Below are 27,508 nucleotides of genomic sequence, written 5' to 3' on the forward strand. Positions count from 1 at the left end.
CCCCGCGGCCAGCCAGATGCGCGGGACTACGACCACGGCCGGGGCAGAGCGGACGGGCGCGCACAGGGACCGCGGCGCAGACGACGGCGGGGGCTGCCAGGAGCGCGCCCGGCCCCGCCTGTGCTCGGGGCGCGGAGTTCGGGATGAAGGGGGAGCGACCCGCACCGGCCCCGCGCCCACCGCGAGTGAGCGCCCGGCTCCGCCCGCCTGGCCCCGCCCACCTCGCGTCAGCGCGGGCGCAGCCAATGGGCAGACGGGGCTGCCCTAGGGGGCGGGGCTTTGGGGGGCGGGGCGGGGCGGCGGCCAATGGGTTGAGGGGATGTTCCCGGAGGCGCAGCCGCCGCGGCCCCTCCCCCGCCGGCCGCTCCGGCTCGGGGCTCGCCGGGCGGGAGAGTTTCTCTCCCGGGTGGGAGATGCCGCGCGGGCTCCGTGTCCTCGCAGGTAACGCCGCGCGGGGGAACGGGGGTCTCGCCAGTGCCCCGTCCGCTGGAGGGGCCGGCCGGGGAGGGGGGGGTTGAGGGCCGGACGGGACGGGCCACCTCCTCAGGCGGAGCCGTCGCCGCCGGGACAAAAGGGGAGCGGCGAGCGGGGCTGGGCCACCGCCAAACTCCCGGCGGGGCTCGCCTGCCCCCAGCCTCGACCCTTACCCCGAAGCTGCCGCTGCCTTCCCGGGCGGGCTCCTTCCCCGGGACCGCCCGCCGGGTGCTCGGGAAGCCCCCAAGTTTGCGGGGCTCCGGGCACGGCCAGCGCCACCCTGGGTGCGAGCCACCCCGCGGCGGCGGCGCTCTTCGGCGGGAGGCACCGTGCCCGCCCCGCCGCCGGGGTGCCTGCGGTGTGCGGCGGGTGCTCTCCGGGTGGGCTCGGGCTCGCCTTTCCCTGGGGAGGGCGGCGGGGAGGCGCCTTCCCTGTCCCCGGCCGCCGGGCAGTGGCGTGTGCGCCGCTCCGGGGAGGTGGCGGTCCCTCGTGGGTGCCCGCGCCGCGCTGCCCGGGGAAGGGAACCCCCACGGACCGGCCTCCTGGACCGCGGGGAAGAGGGCTGGCGGTAGCTGTGCGCCGGATAAATAGAGCAAGCATAATGGGAGAAACTTTCAGGGCGAAATAAATTTTGAGTAGATTACATATTTTAATTGCGTGGTGCGTGTCGATGCTGTATCCGTGCTGTCGGGAGCGACGCCGTGCACTTCCCTCCGTAAACAGCCACGCTTTCTCCCTTTGTTTCCGTCAAACTACGAGCACAAGGGTGAACTACTCCGGGAAAAGGTTTTGCTCTTAAAGCAGCTGCTTTGCTCAGCCGGGGAGCTCCAGCCTCTCAGGTTGTACAGCTCCAGGTTACTGGTTTTATCTGAATTTGGGAGCCGCGCCATATGGTCTCCAAAGCGAGGAGGGGCACCGGTGTGGCAGGGTATACTGCCTGTCCTTTTGCAGGACAGGAGCTGGGAATATGCGGGGACCGGGATGAATGAGGTACTGCAAAAAGCAAAGCAATTGCTGCAGCAGCTCTAATGGCCAGCTCTGCTCCAGAAGCCAGATGCTTGGAGCTCTTTTCCTACACCGTGCAAAGGCATTAAATGCAATGTTTGCAGGGGTGCACTAGAGCTGTTGTTCTAGATTATCTATTTTTCTGTATGAAGGTATTAAACGTAATATTTTCAGGAGTGCAACAGTTGATTTAATAAGCAAATAAATAAGAAACTTAAGATAGGCTACTATACATGCTTATCATTCTTTGGGCTTACAAAATAAAATATCCATATTCTGCCTGGCTTTTACTACAGTTTTCCATTCATAGCTTCCTTTGCTTGCCGTTTATACCAGCACCACTCACAGTAGTGTCTGAGCCTCCGAGAGGCGGAGGCAGAGTAGAAGTCAGAAGGCTGGCTCTGGAGCATCCAGAGGGACCCATCCAAGTAAAGGTGGCTCATGGGTGCAAACCTCCAGCCTTAGTACCTCCACACTGATGTATCACTCAGTGTGCTTGGATTGCAGGCTCTTTTCATCTGCCTCAACAACCTCATGAGTCCTCACAGCGCTGGAACTTCAACTGCACTTGATGTGTGCTGAGTGATCTCTTGAACACCAGTCCCGTCTCAGTTCTATGGGTCTTGCTGTGTCATTGCTTGAATTGTTGAGATTTAGGGCCTAGTCCATTAACTGATACCTCCATATCTCTATCTGTGATGTTTGTATGAATTCCTTGCATGGGGGAATGTATTAGACCCTTAATCTGATTAGCTGAAGGGAGTTTAGGTCTTTTGGCAATTGACAGTGTTTGCTTTTCAAACGTGGAAGGAAATTATAATGTTTATCATTTTCTGCAGAGCTTTTTAAATGTTTCACAGTCCCTCTGATGCATCTGTTTGTATTGCTTGAAAAGAACAGTAAGAAACAGAAAAACAGTGATTTGCTCTAGGTTTTAGAATTTGCTTGTGCCAAAGTTTAACCTTAGCATCTAAGAATTTCTTGTATTTACCTCTGTGCTCCAACCATGATAAATTCTGCCTTTAATTCCTCATTTGAAGTACAAAATTATGTTTATGTGTGTTCCAGTAACTGTGGGAGGCACTGAGAAAAAAAAAAATATGTAAGGTTATATGAAACTTAATCTCCTCTCCCAAGACAGCTTTCCTTTCAAATTCTTTTTTTGTGAATTAGAGCTGTAACCATGCACTTGTATGTGTTTCTTCCAGAATTTCAACCAACATAATGCTGAAGCTCCCTGCTTGGAACCAGCATTTCACAGAATGGCACAAATGGAACCTAATCTGGACCATGACGTATCGTGGTTCTTCCTTCCATCATACTGGGCTAAAATGGTTGTGGCGTTAATTTCCTTCCTCTGTTTTGCTAACAGCTATGATGGAGATTTTGTCTTTGATGATTCTGAAGCCATCATCAATAATAAGGTTTGTCTCTCTTCTTTTCCTTACACTCTTTGACATAAATTGTCATGGGAAAAGAAATAATGCAACAGTTGCCCAAAAGTTTCAGCCTAGTAAAGAGCTTCCTTTGGGTATTACTTTTTTTTTTTTTTTTAACTTCATTTTTCCATTTTGTTTTATTGGGTGGTATTGTCGAATTAAGCCTGATTTAAGGATTCCTGTACATCAAGACTGCCAGTAGGTCTAATTTTATGCTCATTCCTATGTCAGTGAGAGTGTACTTTTCTGATACCCATGGATGTTAATAGGAGATTTTGTTCATTATCTTCACAGAACTTCAGAATCAAACCAGTGAATAAACTTAGTCTGGTTGCAGGTACATAAGGCATCATTAAGGTATCTTGTAGGGTGCAGGGGGTTTTCAGGTGCAGTTTATACCACAAACATGTTACAGGAGCAAGCAAAGCTCCCTTTTCCCTCCTTCCCCCATTAAAGTTCCTGTGACAACAGTACCTTTTTGAGAGAGAGGTGGAGTATTCTTGTGTTCCATTTTAAAGCTGACCATACATGCGATGAACAGACCTTGAAATGCAAAGAAGTTAACATGTGATTCAAACAAACCTCTAACTGAGATTCTTTTGACTTTGAGCAGTGGAGTGTCTTCAATTGCTGAGACACTTCACAGGATCGCATGTAGCAGTGAGTGAGCCCATGCCCATGCATGGGTATTGGTGTTACAGCTTTTATGCTGCTCTGGAAGGTACTTGTTAAGCATTTAGAAAAAAAAGCACAGGATAAAAATAATCACATTCATCTGTTGGTTCTGTCTTCCTGAAGCCATGGAGTTACAAAGAGGATATTCTGGAGACTCATACTGCTGGAAGAACACAATTCACTTTTTTTTTTTTCTTGCACAAGATATAGAGGCAACTTATCACAATGTGCCTTTTAGAATCATGCAGAATTACTCTTTCCTGAGACAAACTTGTATTATGTGTGTGTAAGTCATCATACCTTCAGTTATAGATGTATGGGGGGAAAATACATCTGTCAACGTGGAAATAAATCTCAAAGCTTTCAAGAGAATACTGTGGACAAATTAAGAACCTACAGCATTGTTGTTTTGGTTTTTTTTTAAAGTAGAATTGTATTTTAGAATGCACAGCTCCTGGTAATGTTTCATTCTGCGAAGTTTTATTTGGGACCTGTTTATAATATTTTCATTTCCAGAAAGAATGAACAAAAGACTGATGTTGAAACAAAACAGGTTGTTTTAGTAATGTGCAATTTCCACGCTTGTAATCTCTCTCTTTTTCTTTCAGTCTTTACTCTAAAAATATTTCAATTTATCTATGCAACCCAGTAATTTGCACCAAGATTCTAGCTGTTGGCAATGCTGAGAAATTGAACCAACTGCTTAAATAAATTAATTCATATGTAGTCTGTATGTTTGAAAAACTGGGAGGCTGTTTCTACTTCTCGCATCAAAATTCTCTATTATTCCCCAGAAATTAAATGAGGATTTTGGGACAATATCATTATAACACAGGGGTCATGTGGATATATGGAAATTCAAAATCCACAAGAAAAATGCAGAGACAATGAGTTTACCAGTTTAATGGGGAGGGAGATTATCTAGAAATGGCACAGTGTATTAAACAAAGCACAGCATATTTTATTCCTATTTAATAGGAAAGACAGCAGTTGAAGTAGTTTTATAGATTTACTGAGCATTGCTACTGTAGTATTTTCTTGGGTACCACAAAGTGCCCTCTCTCTTAATTTGCTAGCTGCCATTATCCTAATCTTTAATTTCTTTTATTGTTTTTTAGCAAAAGATACACATTTAATTCACCCCATCCCTATCGTATCATGGAACACTCCATTATTACATTTTATTGGAGTTAAAGGCTGTTTTCCAGATGCTTTCTTATCATTTTAAGCAGCATTTTAACTGGTACACAGCAGTGGCTTTTGTCTTTATTTATTTACTAGCTTGGCAAGACAAACAGCTGGATTAAGCAGAGCTTCAGACACATTATGTCATTTCCATAAGCCTTTATATAGAAAAACTGACCTTTCTTCAAATCTTGATCTCTGCTCTCTGTAAGCTGCTGCTAATCAAATATTTAGAGATTATTTGATAGCTACTTTTGGTTTTTAAAGAGAAAATCACATGTAGCTTTTAAACAGCTGTGTCTCTTGAAGAAAACCATTCCTATTTTAGGGTAAGTTCACTAAGTAGGAAAATTGATGTGAGAAACTTACTCACAGAACTTGCATACAAGGGCAAGATACGTGATTGAAGATTTTTAGGTCATATGGAAGTGTAATCTAATCACTAAGTAATTCCATGCATTCAGCTTTTCCTGCCTTCTTCCGATGGAAGACAAAAGAAGGCTGATTATAGCAGAATGGGAAATCAAGCCTTGTACATCTCCCATCTCAAGTCATTGAAGACCATCTGTGACATGGAAGACATACTTTTCTTTTCCAGTACTAACATTTATAAAAGTATGCCTTTCACAGACCTTATGTACATAAGGAGCAGTGCTGCTGGTTGAAAAAACAGTCTTGAGGGCCACACCACTCTCTGGCAACTGTCCCCTGCAGAGCACAAAGACTTCCGTAGATGTTGGTGTGCATCCCTGTCCCAGCTCGCCCCAGAAGAGCTGGCTGTATCGATTCAGTGAGCTGCTGGTTGAGTGTGGTCCTGCCCTGAGAGTCAAATTATGACCTTTAGGGTTTGTGCATACCAATAAGGAATGGAATAGGAATTTAGATGCCTAAGGCTACAATTGCGGTCCTGGGAGAAGAAAGAAATTTCTAGCTATTACTTGGCAGCAGAAACATCTGTGAGAGCGTGAAGAAATTTTTCACCTTGGTAATTCTTTAGCCCAAGTAGGATCCCCTGTGAGTCTTGATTTCTTAAGAATTTCCCTGTGAGTGCCTTAATTGACTGCTGCAGTCTAGGTTCTTTCAGACTGCAGTTTTGCCCTGCTCTCTTTTCTGTGTATTGATTAGTATCCTATTAGAGAATGCTTCCTTTCATTTGACTAATACTGGCCAAATTTGATCAAATGATAGAAAGAAATCTCTTCTTGGATTTTTTTTTTAATTTATATTTTTGGATAGATGAGCTTATATTTTGGATGGATGAATTTATATTTTTTGATGGATGTCAGAATATGTTAAAAATATTCTTGTTGAAGAAGCAAGAAAACATTAGTTATTTTGAGTTTAGTTTATCAGCAGCCAGTCATCAGGGTCCAGCATTTTGGCTGTAATTTGGGAGTACGTGCAAGCCAAAAATAAGGCATGGACTAAGGGTGAGATGGAAGGTACTGGAGACCACAGGAGTGCTCAGGATACTACAGAAGCAAGTGAGGTGGAAGCAGCATTGGTGAGGAACTGGGATTAATGAAACCAAGGGAATTGCAATGTGGGAATCTTGTAAGTAGATGGAGTTGTAGGAATAATAAGACAAGGGCACCAGGGTTTGTAAGACCTTTCATGGGGTTAGCAAGCCTGTTTGTCTACTTATTTGTGTTTGGGGTGTCTTGTTCACCTCCTTTGGTTCATTGGTCTCAAATAATTTCAAGACAGATGGTGGGGGTAGAGTTTTCCCCTTGTTGGTTGCAGGAGTAGTACTGGCTAGTACAGTTTTGTTCTTAGGTTCTGTCTCAAGTGTCTTTAACCTGAATATACCTTGCTGTAGCATAAATTGGTATTTAATTGCACTAGGGAAGCAGAAGAAGGGCAAGTATGTGATAGTTTGAACTTCCAAGCTTGTCCTCATAGAAAACGGAGGCAGATGCTAGCAAGATCCTTATTTTTCCTCCAAGTGTATGCATCCCATTTAATAGCCTATATTATTTGGATTTTTCTTTATCAGCATGGCTTTGAGATAAAAGGGAAGAGCACACAAGCAAGGCTTTTTCTTTGCAGTGGTTTTTTTGTAGACCCCTTTTGCACTTCAAATTAAAATAATTCATTACCTTTCTGTCTTTTAATCTTTAGGAGCAGTATATAGAGATCTTGATTTTTGATTTCCTGTATTAACTGTTAAAACAACCTCAACTATTTGAATAGTCCTGTGCAAAGCAAGGCTCCAAAAAGAACTAATTGTTGTTTCCTACCTTTAGTCCCCGTGATTTAATGCTTTCATTAGTAGTTATGCTGCTGCATTGGTAAAGAATGGCTATTTTGCAGCAGTTTGTAGTTGGCCTTCTTTGCAAGATAACCTACACCTAAAATCAAAGGCTTTTTACAAAATTATGAGGTAAGGAGGTTTATGTGTTTCATATCTCAGCTACTGACCAGATAATAAACTGATGCAAATGTAGCTCTAAATTTCATGTAGTTACACCTACTTACAGAATCCAGGATCATGGGCTTTACAATACAGGCATTCAAGATTTGACCTTCATTGCAAACTTAGGTACTGTGGGTCAGATGTCAGTAGTGAGCCAACAAAACTCCTGCTATGTCCATCTTAGTGTGAGCTTGTATTAGTTAGAATTTGTTTGTATTTTAGCTGCTTTGAACAAAGGAAAAATTTTAAGGATCTGATAATTTGTTTTCTTTTAGGACCTCAGGGCAGAAACCCCACTTGGTGACCTGTGGTATCATGACTTTTGGGGTAGCAAACTCAGCAGCAATACCAGTCATAAGTCATATCGACCGCTAACTGTCCTAACTTTCAGGTGAGACTTGTATTTTTGCTTGAGGTCTGAATATTTTTTAACCTATTGACTTAATTGAATTTAGGGGGGAGGCAACAAGAAAGGCAAGAACAAAGTAGCTGGATGGTAGTTGGATACCTTTCCAGAATACAATTTTTGAGTTCACTAGCTTAATCTAAAATTGAATTTTGACTTTCCAATGGTTTCTTTCCCAAAATATTCATTATTTTGACATTATGTATTTATATCTACTTTTCAGAGATTTTGTCTTAATGGTCTTCTATACCTAGTACTAAGTACTAGGAGTGATGTGGTTTAGTATGTCAGATCATCAAGGAACTAGGAGGTGTATGTTCCCTTCACTTAGGCATGCTGCCACTTCCATTGCTATTGTAGTTTTTGTTCTCTGCTTGCCTGCTGACCTGTCAAATTCTTTATTTTATAAATAGCATCACGGTACTGTGGCCTTTTTCTATCAGCACACTGTATAGTCTTCCCACCTCTTCACTCCAATATTCTAACTCGAGTGTCTGAGAATCTAGTGAAATGTCTGCCTATATATAACTTGCTGGTTTTGTCAAATAACTAATGGTTTAAGAGGATTACTTTTGTAGATGCTTAGCTCATGTTTTTTGCACAAAGATTTGAGCAAACAGTAGACCATGTAGAAATCTGGCACCGTAATGCAGAGAATATTTGAGGACTCAGTCTTAATTTCTTTATTTTCCCCTTGTGACTCAATGGTGTCAGTGGGGACTTGGTGCTTGTTCTGCCCACTCCAAGCCATGGACTAAGTAAGTGCAGAAGAAGTGTTCCCACTCTTAATCCTCATATTCAAGCAAAAGCTTTGACCCTTTAGGGTAGTGTCAGTATTTTAAGTATGTATCAGGGTGGGTTTCACTGTCTATTGGGCTTTCTTCACATTTTCATCAAGAAAAATAACCAACTGAATAGGATGTGTCAGAGTCCTAGAGAACATCCTTTCCTTTTTTTTTTTTTTTTTTTTTCTTTTCTCTGTGGTATATTCCATCTCTAATAACATTCTGGTTTGTTTAAAGAGTGAACTGGGATACAATCATTACTATATCTGAAAATATAGATGAGCCTGTAGAGATGGTCCATAAAATGCTATTTTCAAAGAAAGAAATAGGTTTCCTTAATTTCCCTAAGCTCCAACCTTTATGTGCATCATATTTATAATAGGTAAAGTTTTTAAATAGGTTTCATTTATGCCAGATGCACATTGACCAAAAGAACTACGTAAAATCCCCTGTTCTAAGTAAATTTCTGTGTATCTTACCTACTGATAAAAGCATATGGATAATAGCACAATGTTTCTCCTTTTTCTTCTCAGCCTCCAATTTACTGCAGAGTTCCTGTCTTTAATAGGGATTTAGACTGAATTTTCACTTACACTTCCTTCTGATTCTAATATTTGTATGAAACATCTCTCTAACCAGTCTCACAAATCAGTTACCAAGATGTGCTGACTGTTTTCTGGGTGGATACTGATGGTACCCACATGTTAGGACCTCTTTCTGAGAGTATGTCAGTGGAAATCATAGTCCCAGTGCATATTAGTTTCCTCACTGTGTGGATTTAATTAACAAAATTTCATCAAGTTGGCTGCTCTTAAGCCCAGAGGTTTCCCTCTGTGGGCTGTGTTATTTATCCCCGGGATACTCCTGGGTTGCAACACTGAAGTTACCTTGTTGACCAAAAGCCAGTTCTAAGTAACTATAAGATTAAAATAATGGTACTAAACTATGTGTTTGGCGAGGATAGATACTGTATCCATATGATATTCCCAAAGAATACTTGACCTAAAGACTGGGATATTGTTCTATCTTCTTGTGGTGGCTAAACTCCACCTGTACTGAGACGTCAGCTTTATTTTTGTGTGCAACTATGTCTGCTACCGGTTGTTTTAGTTTTTCTATTTGTATTTTTCTAACCACTGTTGTAATTCCTACCCTTAATATCTTTGTTTCTATATAGAATCAATTACCTTTTTGCTGGAGGCTTCTACCCAGTTGGTTTCCACGTCATCAACATAATACTGCATTGTACTATCTCAGTGTTGATGGTTGATGTGTTCTCCATATTATTGGGTGGATTGCAATTCAGCAATAAAGGAAGACGGCTAAACCTGGCTCCAAAGTCCTCTCTTCTTGCTGCTTTGCTCTTTGCTGTGCATCCAGTGCACACCGAGTGTGTAAGTATTGAATAACTATCTCCAGAGATTTTTATTTTAGAAGTTCTTGACCATCTTGACTAATTAATTCTGGCGTAGCCTTATACTCTACAGATTGCTTTTATATATTCTTAACACTTCTCTTGGCACATGTCTTAATAGAACAATCAAATATTATGGTTAGTACATCCAAGGCTTGTAATTCCACCGAGCCAGACCTTATTAAGGAACACAAATCATTCAAGTACAATAACTCAAGGAGGATAGCTCTATGCTACAGAATTTCCCTGCCTCCTGGATTTCTCTAATTACTGTTCATTTCCATTTGCATTGGTAAAAAAAGCAAAGAGGTTTTAAATTGGAGATGGGGCACTTTATGAACCTTGCATGTGACTAGTAGAATACTGCATTCAGGTTTGCATCCATGCTACAAGGTCAACACTGGAAAAATTGGAGAGTGCTCAGAAGAGCCATGAAAGTGATTAAAGGGCTGGAAATCATCCTGTTTCATGAGAGATCAAACTGGGTTTATATTTTTAATATGAAGGAGAAGATTAAAGAGGTTTATTTTTAATTGCAGTCTGTAATTATGTACATGGGGAACACAAATTTGACAGTAATTTTAATAGTGCAGGCAAAAGCAAAGATGTAAAGATGCAGAATAGAAGCATGGCACATGTATAGCAATCAGTTAAAATATCTGACCAAAACACTAAGTCTTTGTGTAGGAATTCTGTGAAGCAAAGATGGTGTTCTTAAAAAGCAGTTTTGTGCTTGTAGTTGAGGAAATCTTATGGCCTTATGCTAGTGGGCTTGCTGAATGTTGTCACTGATCTCTTGAACTTGTGATCATGAATAAATCAAATATAAAATTATCACAATAAGGGAAACATTTTGGGGGTTTTGTTAGAATTTGGAAGGTGTGAGATACAGAAAAAGTACTAAAAGTACAGGAAAAAGTACAGAAAAAAATGTAAAGAAAGATTTTGATTTTGTCCTAGCAATGAACAGTGAATCCTACAGTGCACATTCTACATACGTGAATATGATTTTTCACTTATTCACAATATGCCATGGTTTTGGCTTCTTGCATTTGCTCTGCACACAATTGGTGGGGAAAAAGTTACTGAAAGCTGTGCTCTCAGCTGACTGGAGACCTTGCATGTATTGAAGACCTAGAGATGGTGCAAAAGTTATGCATTAGTAATCTGCCACCTTTTCTGGCAGTGTGGCTAAAACAGCTTGACAATCATTCTCTGGTGCTCACTCGTCTGCACAATAACTTCTTTGTGAGAGTGCACTGTGTCAGAAGGGCCCCTCACATTTGTTCTGCAAAACCAGTTTTAGGTGTCAGAGTAAAGTAAAACAAGTCTTCAGTGCTTTTGATGTTCTGACATGTAAAGAGAAATCTCACTTGAGTCTTAACTTTGTAGTAGACCTACTATTGACCCTTTTATCAATATCCATAAATTTATTCTGCATTCCATTTGACTCTAAAAATGTATTTAAATCAGCATGAGAATATTAATGAGCCCTTTGTCCTGTCAAATAAATTACAAGTGATGTGGTCTCCTTGCATATGTGAAGACTTGCAAATGTTTCAGGCAAACAGTGGAAGAAGAGGGAGAAAAAGTGGCACGCTTATATATCAGGCCTCTTCTAAAATTCAGGAATGAACAAAAGGCTCTAATCACTTACATGGTGAATAATAAATCTTGCTCCAGTGAAGAAGTCATTTGTACTGCTACAGTTCTAGAATGAGTGTGTGTCTGGCAGCATCTCTTAAAAAGCATTCCTTATGATTTTAAACCTGTGAGTTTTACGTATCCGACATCCTGGCTTTGAAATGAGATGACATATTTTGACATAAAATTGTGAAGAATCCGTCTGTTTGCTGCTTTGGGTTTTTGGTTTATACAGCGAAACAAACTGTCATGTAAAACATATTGAAAGGTGTAATGCTTTCAGTACCTATGTAAGGAAAACACTATAATTTTTCTACCTACAAGTAAATACTGTTGTGCTATAGTTCTCTACTCCAAAAAAGGCCTATTCTTTGTAACACTTCATTGATGAAAGACTAAATGAATCATGGACATAAGAATATATCTGATACTAATTTAAAACTGGTTTGTTTTTTTCTTTGCTTCCTTTCCAGAATGTATATGCCTTACCTTGCATTTTAGGTAACATTTTGCTGTTGGAATCATCCGAGGCCATGTGCATTATTAGCCCCTTAATCTCTTTGCTGTATCAAGTGGACATTTATTTTCGAAATTGTGTCAGCTCACCTTAACTTTTATCTCATTAGGAAGAGCAGCTCCTGAAGCAGAATGACACTTCATTATTTTCACCTTTCAAAGCACTCCACAGCTATTGAGTTAATTCTCATAATTCCTTTGTATGATAGAAGAAGGAGCAGCAGAGAAGTTAGGTGCACAGTTGTAGATACATCAAGAAGTTCTTCTGTGCTGAATTTAGGAGTCCAACAGTTTCCACTTTCACAGTGCTTAAGTAAAGCTGAGGGTAAAAGTGGGAGAGAGTCTCTGCAGTGGAATCAGTCATACTCTTACGCCTCTACACTTCTCTTTCTCTGATGTTATTTGGAAATAGTTGCTCCATCATGTTTCCCTGACACAAAAAATGCCCATTTCCTTTTTACTTTCCTCTTTTTGTGTGTTCCACACACAAAATGGGACAACTGGTATAGCAGAACTGAAGTGTCTGCTTTTGTCCCTGAAATATGATCACAAAAAATGAATTTAAAAAGAAAACCTGTAGCTGTTCTGCCCTGCTTCTGTACATCTCCTGAAAACATGGAACTCAGCACAGCAGGAAGCAGAGCTAGACTGAAAAATAAGGGGTACTTCCATGATCTTTGCTCTGGATGTATATGTTCTAGTGAGGTTCCAACATCAGGGCTTATACAATCCCCTGCCAGCTCCATGTCAGGATTTTCACAATGAAATTTGTGGTGTTATCCTGGCACTTGTGTAATTGAGAATTGAAGATCCAAAAGTGTCCAGTTCTGTCTCAACAAGTTATTGCAAATACAGTTTAGGGGCTTGAACCAAAGCTTACAGATAGCCCTGAGATTTCACTTGATTTAAATAGGTTGTCACAGATTTCGAGTACAGAGGTGCCAGGATGTGCTTCTCATTTTCTTTTGCCTTAGTACAACTTCTGTTTCAAGGTGCAGTTGGAGGTAGCTCTAATGCAGTCAGTTAATACAGCACAAAAGATTGCCAGAGGGGATTTTTTTTTTTCCCCTGAATCTGCAAGCTGGAAGGTATTTGTCCATTCTGAGTGTTCAGATTGCAATTTGAAAGCTGGCTTGTCTTCTGAAAGTGAACAGTTTTGATTTGTGTTTCAGCAGAGCTGCCAATTGTGGTTCAGGAGGTTTGGCTTCCAAGCCATGTAGTGGCTTCAATTGAAAGAAAGTAGATTTAGATTAGATATTAGGAGAAAATTCTTCAATGTGAGGGTGGTGAGGCACTGGCACAGGCTGCCCAGAAAAGTTGTAGATGCCCCATCCCTGGAAGTGTTCATGGCCAGGTTGGATGGAGCTCTGAGAAACCTGGTCTAGTGAAAGGCAGAGGGGATGGAAGGAGATGATATTTAAAGTTGCTTCCAACCCAAACTGATTTATAGTTTGGTATTTTCTAAGTATTCTGCTGAAATGCAGTTTGATCCAAAAAACAGATAGAATTGTGTAGAGTCTAAATTTTATGCAGTGAAATCCTCCTTCATTTCTTAAAAAAAAATTCCATAAACTAAAATTTTCATACATACTTTATACTTAGTATCAAGTATGTAGTTGATACTAAGCAATACCCAATAAAAAATAGGATGCATCTAAAAAAACTGGATATAACTAATCCACTACACCCAGTTAAAGAAAAAAAGTGGTAGAGTTATATTCTATTATGTATTATTATTATGTATTTCACTTTGTATGTGTTCCTTTGCTGCAGGTTTTCTTAGAATAAAAATCTGATCATTTGAAACTATTTCTTTTCTTTTAAAGGTTGCTGGGATTGTTGGCAGAGCAGACCTACTGTGTGCCCTGTTCTTCTTGTTGTCATTCCTTGGCTACTGTAAAGCATTTAAAGAAAGTAAGCCTTCTGTTTGCCCCTTAAATTTCCTATTGTGTATATTTTCAGCATTTGTACATTTCAGTAAAGTATAGCAAAATTTAGCACGTCAGATTAATTTGTTTATTCTCACAAAGTATATATTTTTTTTAAAACCTGCTTTATCAGCTATTTATTGATAGATATTCTGAAAAGGTTGCTGTCCATAATTTTTGTTAAACACTTAATTTAATTTAGACAAAGTCCACTTTATGATAGGCTTATTTGCTAAATGTTTTACTGTTTTAGAAGTTTTATGAAGTATTTTAATAAGTATTTTAGAAATAAATCAAACTTAAAAATGTATATGCTTAAATATTTTACTACTCTTTATGCCATTATATTGGGATGTCTAAGATGGGAGTCAGCTTTTTAGAACATTATTTGTATTTTTAATGAATTGCAAAGAATTATTCCTATGACTAAGCCTTCTGGATTCCTGCAATATGCAACTGCTGGCATATAATGCTGAATATAGTGTTACTCACAGTTTTTGTAAGACAGCTGTGTTTAACATGAGCATTTCCTTGGTAGATGTGTTTTCAAGTAAGCTCTCAGATCTCTGGTATTGTTTGATCTGAATGCAGGTTGGCAGTTCAAATACAGTTGTGCAGAAATTATCTTGGGGGCTCTGTTAAATAAGCAGGCAAGAAAGCAGGAGTTCATGACTGTGGAGAGCTCTGCAGGACATGGAGTCTGGTATCTGAATGTGCTCTGCAACACAAAATGTGGGACTCATTTGGTGAAGCCACAAGGAGCTGTGTTGAGAAGAGCTTGTCTGTGGTTCCATAGGCAGGGCCTGTAATGATTAACCAGAGCTGGCAGGGTATTTAGGGGCACCTCAGCTGACTTTGTGATCTGGCTTAACAGCATAGTTCTGGCATCACAGAGACCTCAGTGTGGGCTGAGGGGAGTGACTTGGTCCACAGTGAGCTGTGAGATGCTGTGAACAGCTCCTGCTGGTTCACTTTAGGTTCTTTGGAGCTACTGTACATATTTCTATTGCTGATATAATAAGTTTATCTTGCCATTTCGGATGCTACTTAGGATGATTCCTGTTTACTTTGGATATATTTTTCTTCCCTTTGAGTAGGATTAATTTCTTTCAACTGAGCTAATGATTTCTTGATGAATATTGGCCTTGGGTTCTTGCTTGTTTGCTTATTCTTTTCTCACCTGTTTTATTGGATATGATTGTGCTTATGATGTTTCTTCTGTTAGTGGTAGATTAAGATAGACCAATCAAAATACTGCCTTATCCGTTTTCCAATGTCTCTGGTACACAGGTAGGCTTTTATGGCAGGGGTAATAATCTTTACTTGAAAAACTCAAGAGCCAAATTCCTAGGATGACCACTGGAGACAATAATATAGGACCCTCTAATTATTTTGCTATAGAGAACATCTTGGGAACGATTAAGGATGCATATTCTGGTTAAGGATATTCTTCAACTTGTGAAGGCCAGTTTTTAATAGCTTTTAGAAATCAGTGTTAATGTAATAATATTCTTGGACTGAAATTTATGTCATTGCTACAGAAGAAGGAAAAATGTTGCAAAGACAAGATACTAAGCAGCCCTTACTGATTTTTATTGGGCATTACATGATAACAGGGGAGCAGATGTCTTTTAAGCGATTTTGCCAAGGAAAAATACAGTCTGCCAGCATTGTCTTTCAGGTCAGTTTCCAGTGTTTACTGTCACCTTCACTACCTGCTTTTCCCTCAGCAACTTCTTGCAAACGTTTAGACTTCCTCTGTACACAAGAATTTGTGTCCAAGATATGTACTTGAGTCTTTCACCTTGATTGCTGCAAAGGCACACTAGTGACTCATTGGCCAGGAGCTTTTCACCCAGGCATTTCAGACCTTCTTCTGCAGAGCTGCTGCCCAGGCCTTAATTGTTGCATGTTGTTCTGTTTGATTTTCGTGAGACCCATTCCTCCAGCTCATCACAGTCCCCCCAGACAACAGTCCTGCTCACCATTGTGTCCATCTGTCCTCTAGGTGAACTCCACCAAAGACCAAAAGCAGTTTTATTTGCTGCCCTTATTATATTTATTTTTTTTCCTTTGTGGAGGGGGAAGGTTTGTCCAACCTGCAGCTGTTTGAACATGAGTGCTTGTGTAGGAAAGGGCCGTGTCTGTGTTGGAAAGGGCAGCTACAAAGAGAAGGGAGGCTCTCTTTTCACCAGCAGCTACATGACAAAGACAAGGGGCAGTGGGTGCAGTTGCACTGGGAAAAGTTTCACCCTGATGTAAGGAAGAATTTTTGTACAGCAAGAACAGTCAATCACTGCAACAGCGTCCCCAGAGATGGGGCAGAGTCCCCTTGACTGGAGGTTTTCAAGATGCATTTGGAGAGGCTTTTAGGTGATCTTGTCTAAGCTCCCTTTCCTGCAAAGATTGGACCTGGTGATCTCTGGAGGCCCCTTCCAAACTGAGCTGTTCCTGTGCTTCTTTGTATGAAAGGTTTTAGGAAAAGGTAACCAAATACGTGGAAGTGGCTGTGGTAGAATATGACTCTTCAGTGGGTTTGCAAAGAAAATAAAAAGTTTTTACCCTTGGTACGAATTTTCTTCTTTTGTGAACAGTTCTTCTAGGCGCTTTCAAATGATACATTAAATAAGGAGTAAAGAACTTTTATCTGACTGTAGCTGAGTTTGATTCTGTATAGATTGAGGGAGTGAATCCCAAATGGAAGCTAGTCTCACTGTGAATATAAGAACATGCATTTTAAAAATATGCACATATAATTTAAAAAACAGACTTAGACAATGTGTCCTAAGCAGCAGAGAAAAAGTACTTTTTCTTCTTTTAGAATGTTGTCCTTCTGGTGTCAAATCCAGAATGTCTGTGATATTGCCAATGCATGTTGCTCATTCTAGATCAGGTTAAGAGCTGTTATTACATCATTTTCTAGGTCAGGCCAAGAAGGTAATTTATCTTTGTGAAATAGACTTTGTTTGTGAGAAAGAGAGGGAGAAAACAACCAAAAACCCCTCAGGGTTTTTTTGCAAAACAACCAAACATTTAGCAAAACAGCCAAAAAACCCCTCAGGTATCAGGTTTATGTTCCTAATCAAATAGAGATGCTTTATGGTGATCCTACACAAAAGTGGATTGTACCAACATCCCTTTTCCTTTTGTCCTGCTGGGCTTTTTGTGTATTAAAGGCAAGCATGGCCCTAAACTGTAGGTCAGCTGTGTGTGTCTTTGTTCCTGGATTTGGCTGTCACATTTGTATAGATCTTAGCTCACCAAATTTTTACAAAGATTGGGAGAAGAATTATCAAAGGTTGATTTCTTTTTTGTTGTTTAATTGTTATGAATAGACACATTGTAGTTGACTCTTTTGGAGCACTTAAAAGAGGGTACAACTCTTAAGACCATCAAGATTTGTAGACTGCATTTGTTTTGTCTTTTGAATATGGTTACCAAAACATCTTTTATGCCAGTTTGTTTTTGTTTCATGAACTTTAAGTGAGCATCTGAGTAAAGCAAACATTGAAAAGCCTGATGTGATGCTTCTGATATGGTTGGGTCAGTAACATATATTATTTGGCTACCAGCAGCATCCCAATGCTTTTAGCAGACAGATTATCCAAGTTTTTAATAGAGAACCTGACAATTCTTTCAGCAAGGCAATGTGAAATTTGTGTATGACTCAATTGAAAAAATATGTATATGTTTCAATAGTTTAGACACAGTTAAGGAATTGTCATTCTTGAAAGAAAAGGGGTCAAAATTGTATGTGGGAGACTGGTTAGTGCTTCTTTTCACTCAAAAAAATGAATATAAAGATTTATAATTTTTTTTTCTGCGTGGGAGTAGGAACTCATGAAATGTCTGAGGAGGATTTGGAAGTGCTATGGTGAAAGTATATGTAATAGTGAAAACAGTCAGGAGATCAGAAAAATATCAGTGTCAGGCTGGAAAACTTCCAAAGGAAAGAATGGTTTTTGTAAATCTCAAGATATACTGCAGCTTGTTTATCTGATTTATTTGTGGTTTCAGTGGATTTTTTGGGTAGACACTTTCTTTTAGCCAGAATCTGAAGATTTTTTTTTATTTTTTTTTTTAAGTATAGGCATTTAATTATGTGGGCTATAATTATGTCTTTCTGAAGTTCTACAGTTCTGTTACTTTTTCCCAGTATACCATTTTTGAAGTTAGCATCTTTGAAAGGATAACATTTATAATTGCAAGGAACTAATCTGTTGTTCTCATTCTGTCCTGCTGTTTTAAACACAACTGTGGGGACAAATCCACTGCATAGGCTTTGGAGACAGCAAGAGCTGACAACTGTTTAGGTATGTTCTGAAGGGAATTGTGGGTTATTAACTTTGTTGAATTTTAATGCAGCTTCTCTGGGAATTCATAAGGCAATTTAAAACTGCTGTAGTGTTCATTTTTTGCCTTCCTTTGTCTGCAGTTTTGACAGTGATCCAGTTGCATGTATTTGCCACCTGCATTGGCAATCTCTGAATGGGGTAAAATGAGGAGTTCATGACTTGGTCCATGTGAATAATATTGGTGCAGATATTAAATATGGGATCAGCTCTTTGCTCATGTGCTGTGACATCTAAAAATTACTTTGTTCTGATTGTGTGTTTCTGTTTTGTTTTGTTCTGTGTAGATGTCAATCAATCATCTACTAGTTCATTGCTAATTTATTAAAGCATGCAAAGTAGTGATGAGTTTTGTGAATATTGGAGGTTTATATTATGGAAGTTTTCCTACAGATTGGAAACATTTAAGTCTCCTGTGTGAAAGAGATCATTGCTAAGATATGGGGAATTTGTTAGCTATAGTGCAGTTGGTCAAGAGGTATTTACTATTGTTAAACCTGTGAGCCCTGTTTTTTCAACTGTGTGCCCTACTGTTCATATTTGAACACATTGGGAGGGAACAGTTGTAAGTGACGAACCTAACAATTTTAGGATTTTAGTTGGCTGAGGAAACACAATGACCTTTTTTCTGGTAGAATTAATGCTACCTTTCACTTCTCCAAGATGTTGTAGTTCAGGGGATAGATGCTTCCTTCAGTGTGGCCTCTAGGTAATGACTTTGAGATGGCTGGTTATGTTTAGGAATGACATTTCCTACTATAGTATCATTATTAAGTGAAACACTAAGCTGAACTGCAGTAGTATGTACATGTGGAGGTACACAAGGAGTTCTTGGGCTTAATTTAATTCTAACAGTGGATTCTTATGCGATCTTTTAAGACTAGATCATTCTTCCCCCTTTCCTTAGCAATTCATGAGCAGGGAACTCTTAGAGCTTGATTAGAAGAATATTTGTAGCAGTTTAGTTCTAAGACATCATCCCCACAGACAAGGCACATTAATGGAATATATGAATGCTTGTGATCCATTTCATTTAAAAATTAAAACTTCCTGCAGGAGCTCAAAATAACTTACTTTGCTTCAACCTTCAGAGGAGTAGATGCTTTTACAGAATCAGTTGCTGTGTTTCCCCTGAAGATGGTGACTCCATAAACTGCTCCGAGCTGTCACCTGGCTGTCTCTTAAGTTGCTCAGCTGGGTTGGAAGAAGGAAATGCTGAATGCCTAAGTGTCTAAATTGATATAATTGCTTTGGGTATTGTTAGTTTGGCTTTACAATAAAACTAAGCTTGGTAGTTTACATGTAGCATTTTCTTCATATGCTTCACTTCTAAGGAGTTTGTTTTCATTGGCCTGTGGATTTAGGACACTAGAAAATAAGGTCTCTTGAAATATAATTAGTATTTAAGTCCACAGTCAATGTGTTGCTCGTAAATTTAGGATCAGTCAATTCTACACTGTAAAACACTTAATGTATGCATCCTTGTCCTAGAAATGCTTATACTCAAGTCTAGCAGTCTAAATGGAGGAGCTCTCATGGCTTGTTTATGGTTTACAAAGGTATTTTATTGAATCCCCTCAACTTTCAGACTTCATGTACTCCTAAAGAGGGACCATCTGAGCAACGCTTTTTGGGTTTGTGTAGAAACACTATATTTTTTTTCCAGCTTAAAAGAAAAATAAGCAAGTACTCTATTTCTTTGGCATGCTAACAGTTTTGTCCATCTGTTAGAGTGGCAAAATGCCCACTCACAATATGGTGTACCAGTTTCAACCAGGCCCAGGTGCCAATGAGAGATCAGTTTCGTTTTCTGACACAAGATTTTTCTGGTGGGAAGCAGCGCCATATTAGGGGAATATGCTTTGTTAGACTGATTACTTCTGTTGCCATGTGTGTACCTCATAATAAGCACTTCTGCAGTGCTTTACATTTTAACTCACTGTTAAAAAAAAAAAGATAAAATTGAAGGCATTGCTGAATGGTGGTCTTTTGTATCTATTTTGCAGCCAAGTTTACTGAGATTTCTGCAGTTCAGACACGGGGTGGTGGGGATGAAGGGGTATTGGCATATTGACCCAGGAAAAAGCATGAAATAAAATGTTTCTTAATTAAACTTCTTTCTCTTTGAAGTTTAATCACTGATGAATTTTGATAATATTACAATTCTCTGTAAAACTGTTGGGTTTTTGAGCCTGCAAAAGAAAACAAACGAACAGAGATTTTGCTTTTCAGGAGATCTTGTTTACAGAACCACAGAGTGTTTGAAGTTGGAGAGGTCTTGAGGTCACCTGACCTGACTTGCCCACGCAGGGTCACCTAGAGCCAATTGTCCAGGAGGCTTTACTGCAGGATTTTGCAGTTCCCCTCATTAAACCGTATGAGATTCCTGCCAGACCATTTCTCCAGCCTGACAAGGTCCTTCTGGATGGCAGCACAACCCTCTGGTGTATCAGCCACTCCTCCCAGCTTGGTGTCCTCAACAAACGTGCTGAAGGTGCCCTCTGCCCCATCATCCAAGTCATTAATGAAGGTGTTGAATAGGACTGGACCCAGTATTGACCCCTCAGTACACTGGCCTTTGATTTGTGCCACTGCTCACCCCCCTCTGGACAAGCCATTCAGATAGCTTTCAGTCCACCTCACTGTCTGCACACCCATCTTCTCTGTGAGGATCTTATGGGAGGCTGTGTCAAAGGCCTTATTGAAGTCCAGGTCTTTGATGCTCAGTATTTAGGACCTTCATTATTTCTCTTTTGCTGAGTGTTTTTATCATCTTTGCAAGTCCATGCTTAGCTTGACTTTGCTGGGCAAGCTGAGATATTTCTTGCATCTGAGACTTGGGATGTTCACACAAAGACAAACTTGTTTGTGCACAACTTTGAGCGTGTTCCTGTTGAATGACTTCAGTTTTCTTTTATTTGGCTAGACCATTTCTCCAGGCCAGATTGGATGGCACTCTGAGCAACCTGGTCTAGTGGAAGGTGTCCCTGCCCATGGCAGGGGTTTGGAATCAGATGACCCATAAGATCCCTTTGAAACCAAACTATTCTGTGTTTTTTCCAGTTTGTCAATGGAATTCTGACTTCTCCTTTGTATGCTTCCTGGCCATTGCAGCCTGGCAGCACTTCTGGTCTTAATAAGCATATGTCTTATTCCAACATCCAAATGGAGTGAGGACAAAGGAAGAATCCAGTACTGAATGTTATCTTTACTTTTTTTCACAGCAAGCTGGTATCTTACTGTAGTTTTCCAGCTGTTATTTATATCCATTCTATAACAACTTCATGCAGCCCTTATTTTTTTGTGTCATGTTTCACACTGCTTCCAGTGTTATTCTTGTGCCTTTGCAAAGTCAAGGTATAGGATGTTTACAGATTTCCTTGTATCAGGAAGACTTTTTTTTCCTGTCCAAGTCAAAAGTTATACTTGTATAAAAATGACTAAAATATTTGGCAAACAGTTAATCCTATTCTTTTATGTTTTAGAGTGTCACCTAGAAAATATTTTGTCTAGGTGTAGTGATTTTTTGTAATTTTGACCAGTCAGCTTAGTTTTGTATCTGTAGTCCATCCTTTTGTATTTTTGTTCAAAAGTAGATAAGTAGGCATTGTTTTATTTTACTTGAGATTCCTGGATTCTCATGTATTTTTCATGATTTCTGAGGTAACAGTTGAGGTTACTCTGGGTTGTATAGGACCTGTTGAATGACTGTAACCAATCATAATTTAAAACAGATTATCTTCTCTCTGAATTCTGTCCTGTAGTTCACTATTTTTGCTTTTGTTCTTCCTGCCTTTCTGCTGATGCTGTACTTGCCATCTGATTGCAACTGACCTTTTTGAGAAAAAAATGAAGGGAAAAGGCACAGAACACTTCTGTTTTCTTGGCATTGTCCATTTTATTTCTCTATGAATATTGGAATGACTCCTTCCTCACTACTCTTCTTACTAATATATCTGTGGAATTGTGGGGATTTGTTCTTTATATACATTACCTTTTCTCATTTTGCAATGTGACCTTTCTGTGTTAGATTTTCTGTATGAATGTGCTGCTTTTACATTTGTCCTTGATGATTCGACCTAGTTCCCTTTTTACTATTACTCTTATATTTTGAATCATCAAAGCATTTCTGAATTGCCAGCTGGTCTCTTACTATATATATTTCCTACTAGCTTTTGTGTTAAGATAATTTGTATTTGTGTACTGAATACTGCTTCTCTGAGAAGTGCTTAGTTGTCCTGACTCCTTCCCACTAGAATTTGATTCTGGGAAGAAACCTCTCAATGGGAGAAAGTCTACTTCCATAAACACAGTAAAAGTCCATTGTCTGTCTTCACTATTTTCTTTTTTACATTTACTAAGGATGATTGACGGTCATTTTGTGAGCACAGTCAATTACTTTGTCTTCTAGCCTTGCATTCTCTGTGCTAGTTGATTTCTACATTTTAAAAAACCCCAAAACAACAGCAAAAAGGCCAAAACAAACAAATGAACAAAAAACCAACCAAAACTGGTTTTCAAGAACTGGCTGAACAGTCTTGTACTGCAAAGTCTGAAAAGCTCTTGAAGGGATGCATTTAGACTGAATTCTTTCTGTCTTAGCAGTACTCATAGAAGGAATGTTGAAGCTCTTTCCTCCATGAGTTACAACCCTCAGCTGTTCTTCTGTATAATTTATGTGGGCTGGAGTTTCCCATTGCATTTTAATTTTTCTACTTGCAATGTCTCTTTAGTCATTATGTATTTTGTTTTTTCTTGCCTTTTTTTTTTTTGGCATTATTCAGATGTGTATGACTTCTTTCCTAAAAGAAGACTTTCTTTTATCTTTATAACATTTGCACCTCTAATGTTAAGTTTTACCTCACCTCTGAAGACATAATTTGGAGTGGAGAGAGAAGGATCAAATGCCCTCTATGTATTGCAATGATGAATCTCAAACATCTTAGTAGTCACTCTGTTGAAGCTTTAGAAGTCTTAGGTAAGAAAGGGGTTTTTTTAGGTTAGAAGTAACCTCGAAACCTTTTCTTTGACATATTTGTATTAAAAGTTTGGAGCTCTGTTAGGAAAGAAGTGTCCTGGCTCAAAGTGAAAGAGGAGGCCAATGTCAGCAGATCCTTTTCACACCTATGGTTATGATTTGCATCTGACCCCAACAACATTTGAGGCTGAGGTTTACTGCTTTCCCATATCCTCAGTGCAGAGTTACATCTCTGAAGGGTGTTCAGCTGCATTTAATTGGGTAACTTAATCCCTAAAGGTGTCCTCTTCTCATGTACAGTTATAAAGGAAGCCTAGTGTACTAGCTCAGGTGTAGGTTTCTACTTCTGGTGAAACATCTTAATCTTGCCATTCACCCTTTCCACAGACTGTTATTGCAGCTCTCTTTAAGCACCGAGGGTCGAACCTGCATTAGCAGCAGAGAAAACTGCTCTAGGGATCAAGGAAAGTAAGAAAGGGATTCAGTCAATGAATGCAGAGTTCAACTTTGTTTTTGCACATGCCAAGTCAAAGATTGATTCTTGTGATGCCTGTAGAGCCCCTGTTACTTGAATCAAGAAACTGCCTCTGAATGAGCAGAGTGCTTTCCTCTGTTGCTTGCACCCATGGAGTAGAGGTTGTGACAGATATGTTTTTTATGTGAAGTACCTGTGTATTCTGTGTGTGATAGCACCGTGGCTGAAGTAGGGTTGATTGTTATATTCATCTCAGATATGCCTGCTTGTAGTACCCAAAATCAGCTACATGGTACAGTCTTTAAAGGCCTTTTATTTGACTAGAAGCTGTAGTGGCTCTTGATCTTTTAACCCCAGAATTCCTCACCCTGCTGTAAAACTGCTTCCTAAGTGCAAGGACTAACTGCTTCTGCTCAGCTGCTGACATTTTTGAGCTCCACGGCATTCTATTGCAGTGATAATAAAATGGCATGAGGCACTTGCTAAATGCAGCAGCTCTGGAGAAGCAGCTCATTGTGCCTTTGTTAAAACAGTTTGTGAGTGTGACACTTCATGAGTAACTATTATAAGGAATTTCTTGTTCTTATGGTAACTTGGAAGAGAGTGTCCAGTAACACAGCTCTAGCTAAGGATGATGAATGTGTCTAAATATTGGGAATTAACCTTTGCAGATGACAAATTGTGAAAATTATGTGAAGCTTCTGCCATTCTAATTAATCTGGCTAGAACATCGAGCAAATAGGAACATTTCTAATGTCTCCAAGAACAGAAAATGACTGCAATAAAGGGACAAAGGCCAGCATATTGCAGGAGGTGCCCTATGCTTTTTGAGTCTGTGTGTCCAGATCTTGACTGGTAGAAAAGACTGCGATACTAAATGCTGTTTATTTTTTAAATTCTTATTTTAATTTACCTTTAAATGTATAAAATGCCTAAAGCTATGGCATTCTTTATTTTAACAGATAAGGAAGGACATACATTTTCTGTATTCTGGGTGCTGGTGAGTGTTGTCCTAGGTGCAATAGCCATGCTGTGCAAAGAACAAGGAATTACAATACTGGTAAGAATTCTCTTATTAACTGAATTTTCACCTCAGCATCTGTCAGGTATAGTTGCAAAGTCTACAGAAATTAATCTCTTCCACAGCTAATGACATGCATTCCTTTATATTCTGTTCAGAAAACTAATTAATGTTGATAAAAAGCAGTATTCTCATAGATCTGTCTTAACTGTATCACTGCCAATCTGTTTAGAGTTTTTCACTTTAACTTTTGTAAGCAAGTTGCATATATTTTTGCAAAGCTTAAAGATTTTACAGCATTAGTATCACTTTTGTTGCCCTTGTTTTTGAATTAAATTCTTGAGATAGCAGGACTACAAACTTCTCTTGAAGAGAAGTTCAAGGCTCATGAACAAAGGTATAACTGGAGGAGAGCATTTTTAAAAGCTCCATTCCCTTGCTTTTGTGAACAGTGTAATTACAATTAGGGCCATTGTTTCTGGCCCTAATTATAATTATAGTATGGCTTAATTAGCACTTCTAGTACTGCATCTCTTCCTTTTGTCCCTTATTTAACGATCTCTGTGGAAACAGATGTAGTTATTGTTCATGTTTATTGTGGTCTGGCTTTTTATAACTTCAGTGAAGACAATGCTGTTTTGGGTGACCAAACTGGCCACCTGAAATGCTGTATCTGTGATTTTTACCTTTTATATAGCCATATGTCTTCATTAATAAATCCATTTTATAGCTTCAGCTGACATAGATAAGCAACAGAGTCAGAAAATTCTTTGCAGCAACAACCCTCTTGTCCTTGCTAGAAGAAAAGGGAAAAGAAATTACAGAAAACTTCTTGATTTGGGACATTTTTTTTTGATAGATGTTTGTAGATGTTGTGATGTGTTTTTCAAAGGTGTCTGTAAGGAAAACATAAGGGATTGTCTTAAACTGTGTAATTTATTCCAGCAGTATGAAGTAACTATTTGAGCTATCAGGTGCAGAACTATTATTGAATTTGGGATTTTATTTGTTTGCTGTTGCACTGCTAGGATGATTCTATTTATTGTTGTGCTAAGGGGCACAGGTCAGAGGGATAAAGGGCTAAATCACCCATTTAAAAGATTACTTGGAGGCTGAATGTGATTTTCTGTAGAATTCTTGCCTTCCTATTTCCATCTGAGTGAGCCAAAAGCCTTTTAATTGCCAAGTGGCCTTTCTACATGGAACCAAGCCACACTCTAACCTATCTTCTGTCCCTTCCCTTTGACTGTTAGTGAGGGGCTTGTGGCCTCCCAGTGTGCCAGCCCTTTGCTTCACCTGGAACTAGTTTTACTGGGTTTTTTTTCTATTTAGTCTTTAGAACAGTGAGTTAATTTCTGAAATTATTAGAATATAGGATAAATAGTCAAGAATTACCATGGTGATATGTTGAAACATTGAAGCAGAAATGCTTGGAGGTAGTTATGTACAAGTGTAGCCCTGCAGAGCACTGAGTATGTTCTAGTTTTATGTGTAGTGGCTGATGTCATATAGAACTCTTCTTTTTTTTTTCTTTTTTTTTCCCCAGCAACTTGCACTGTGTTTATTGCTGTAATTGCAAGAAAAGCAAGCCTGATACCTCTGTTAAATCTTTCTCAGCCTTTGTCTGTACCCTTTAAAAACAGTATTTCTAAAACCTGGAAGTCCAAAGATACCATACAACAAAAAATAAGTAGAAGGCTTAAAGAAACTCCACCTTACTGATAGAAGCCTTACCTTTTGACTGCAGCATTTACACTGCAGAACATTTGGGGAAGAAGATGGAGAGCAGAATTCTGTTGTGACCATGCATATGTTATCTAGCTTGCTGGTGCATAGTATTCCCTGAAGGGTTATTCCATGTAGCAGGAGAATTCCCATTACAGTAAAATGTTATTCTACTAATCTGAGCTGTATTTACCATTCTGCCATCATTACTACCAATGTATCTCTCTAATTGTTTGGAATCAGAATTAAGATGTACAGCGAGTCAATTCAAGATGTATTTAAAAGAAAATATTTGTGGTTAGCTGCTTTATCTTATGCTGTTATTTTTCTCTTGGCTCCTTAGGGTTTGAATGCAGTGTTTGATGCACTGGTGATTAACAAGATAAATCTTTTGGAGCTGATTCGAAAGTTACTGTATAAGGACAAGTCGCTGGAGGTGAGTCCTTGGATGTTTTGTTTATTCTTACAGACTTTGTTCATTCTGGCCATTCAGACAGTTATGTTCTAAAAGACAAAGATTAGCTTCTGGCAGTTTTGTTGTTGTTGAGAATTAGGGAAAAAAACCCCAAACCACCCATCCAGCCAAAAAAGGTATTGTTAGTCAGGCTAGTAAGACATCTTTGCAGCAACACGAGTAGTAATGGGGTATTGTTAGAATTGCTTTGAATAGTGAAACCCCTTCCACAATTTTCTCAACAATATGTTAAAAATGTTGTATGGAACAGTTGACTGCTTGATGCAGCAAGTTCTCCAGGATCAGTAACTATGCACCTGAAATGGTACTCGGAATGGTTTGGTCACAATAAAGAGAGAGAGAGATTTAATCAGATTCTCAATGACAGAGTTAGACAAGAACATTAAAAACACATTATGTTAACGGGTCCTAGTAGCTTTGTAGTTTAAAAGAAGAAGTTAGGTAAGCACTGAATGTTGCTAGGGATTGATTTTTCTGACTTTCATTGGTGTCAGTTTATCTGGTACAGTCTCTAGTGGAGTCTGGCACCTAGTATTGGCACTGGCAAGCAAGTGACAGAAACAATAGGCCTCAGATCAATGATGGATAACAGCCA

At 39.5% G+C, this 27,508-nt stretch overlaps 1 protein-coding gene across 1 annotated transcript in view; it reads left to right on the forward strand.

The window, feature by feature from the left end:
* Positions 1-365: 365 nt before the first annotated feature.
* The window catches only part of TMTC4 (transmembrane O-mannosyltransferase targeting cadherins 4), a 54,135-nt gene continuing 26,992 nt past the window's right edge, over positions 366-27,508 (forward strand). Inside the window, exons 1-7 of the mRNA XM_084201419.1 lie at positions 366-441; positions 2,688-2,903; positions 7,470-7,585; positions 9,563-9,779; positions 13,786-13,873; positions 24,655-24,752; positions 26,782-26,874. Coding sequence (XP_084057545.1) covers positions 2,742-2,903; positions 7,470-7,585; positions 9,563-9,779; positions 13,786-13,873; positions 24,655-24,752; positions 26,782-26,874 — 774 coding nt within the window. The 5' untranslated portion in view covers positions 366-441; positions 2,688-2,741. The remainder of the gene's footprint in view (positions 442-2,687; positions 2,904-7,469; positions 7,586-9,562; positions 9,780-13,785; positions 13,874-24,654; positions 24,753-26,781; positions 26,875-27,508) is intronic.

The sequence above is a fragment of the Fringilla coelebs genome (assembly GCF_963513975.1).
Source record: "Fringilla coelebs genome assembly, chromosome: 2".
Lineage (NCBI taxonomy): Eukaryota > Metazoa > Chordata > Aves > Passeriformes > Fringillidae > Fringilla > Fringilla coelebs.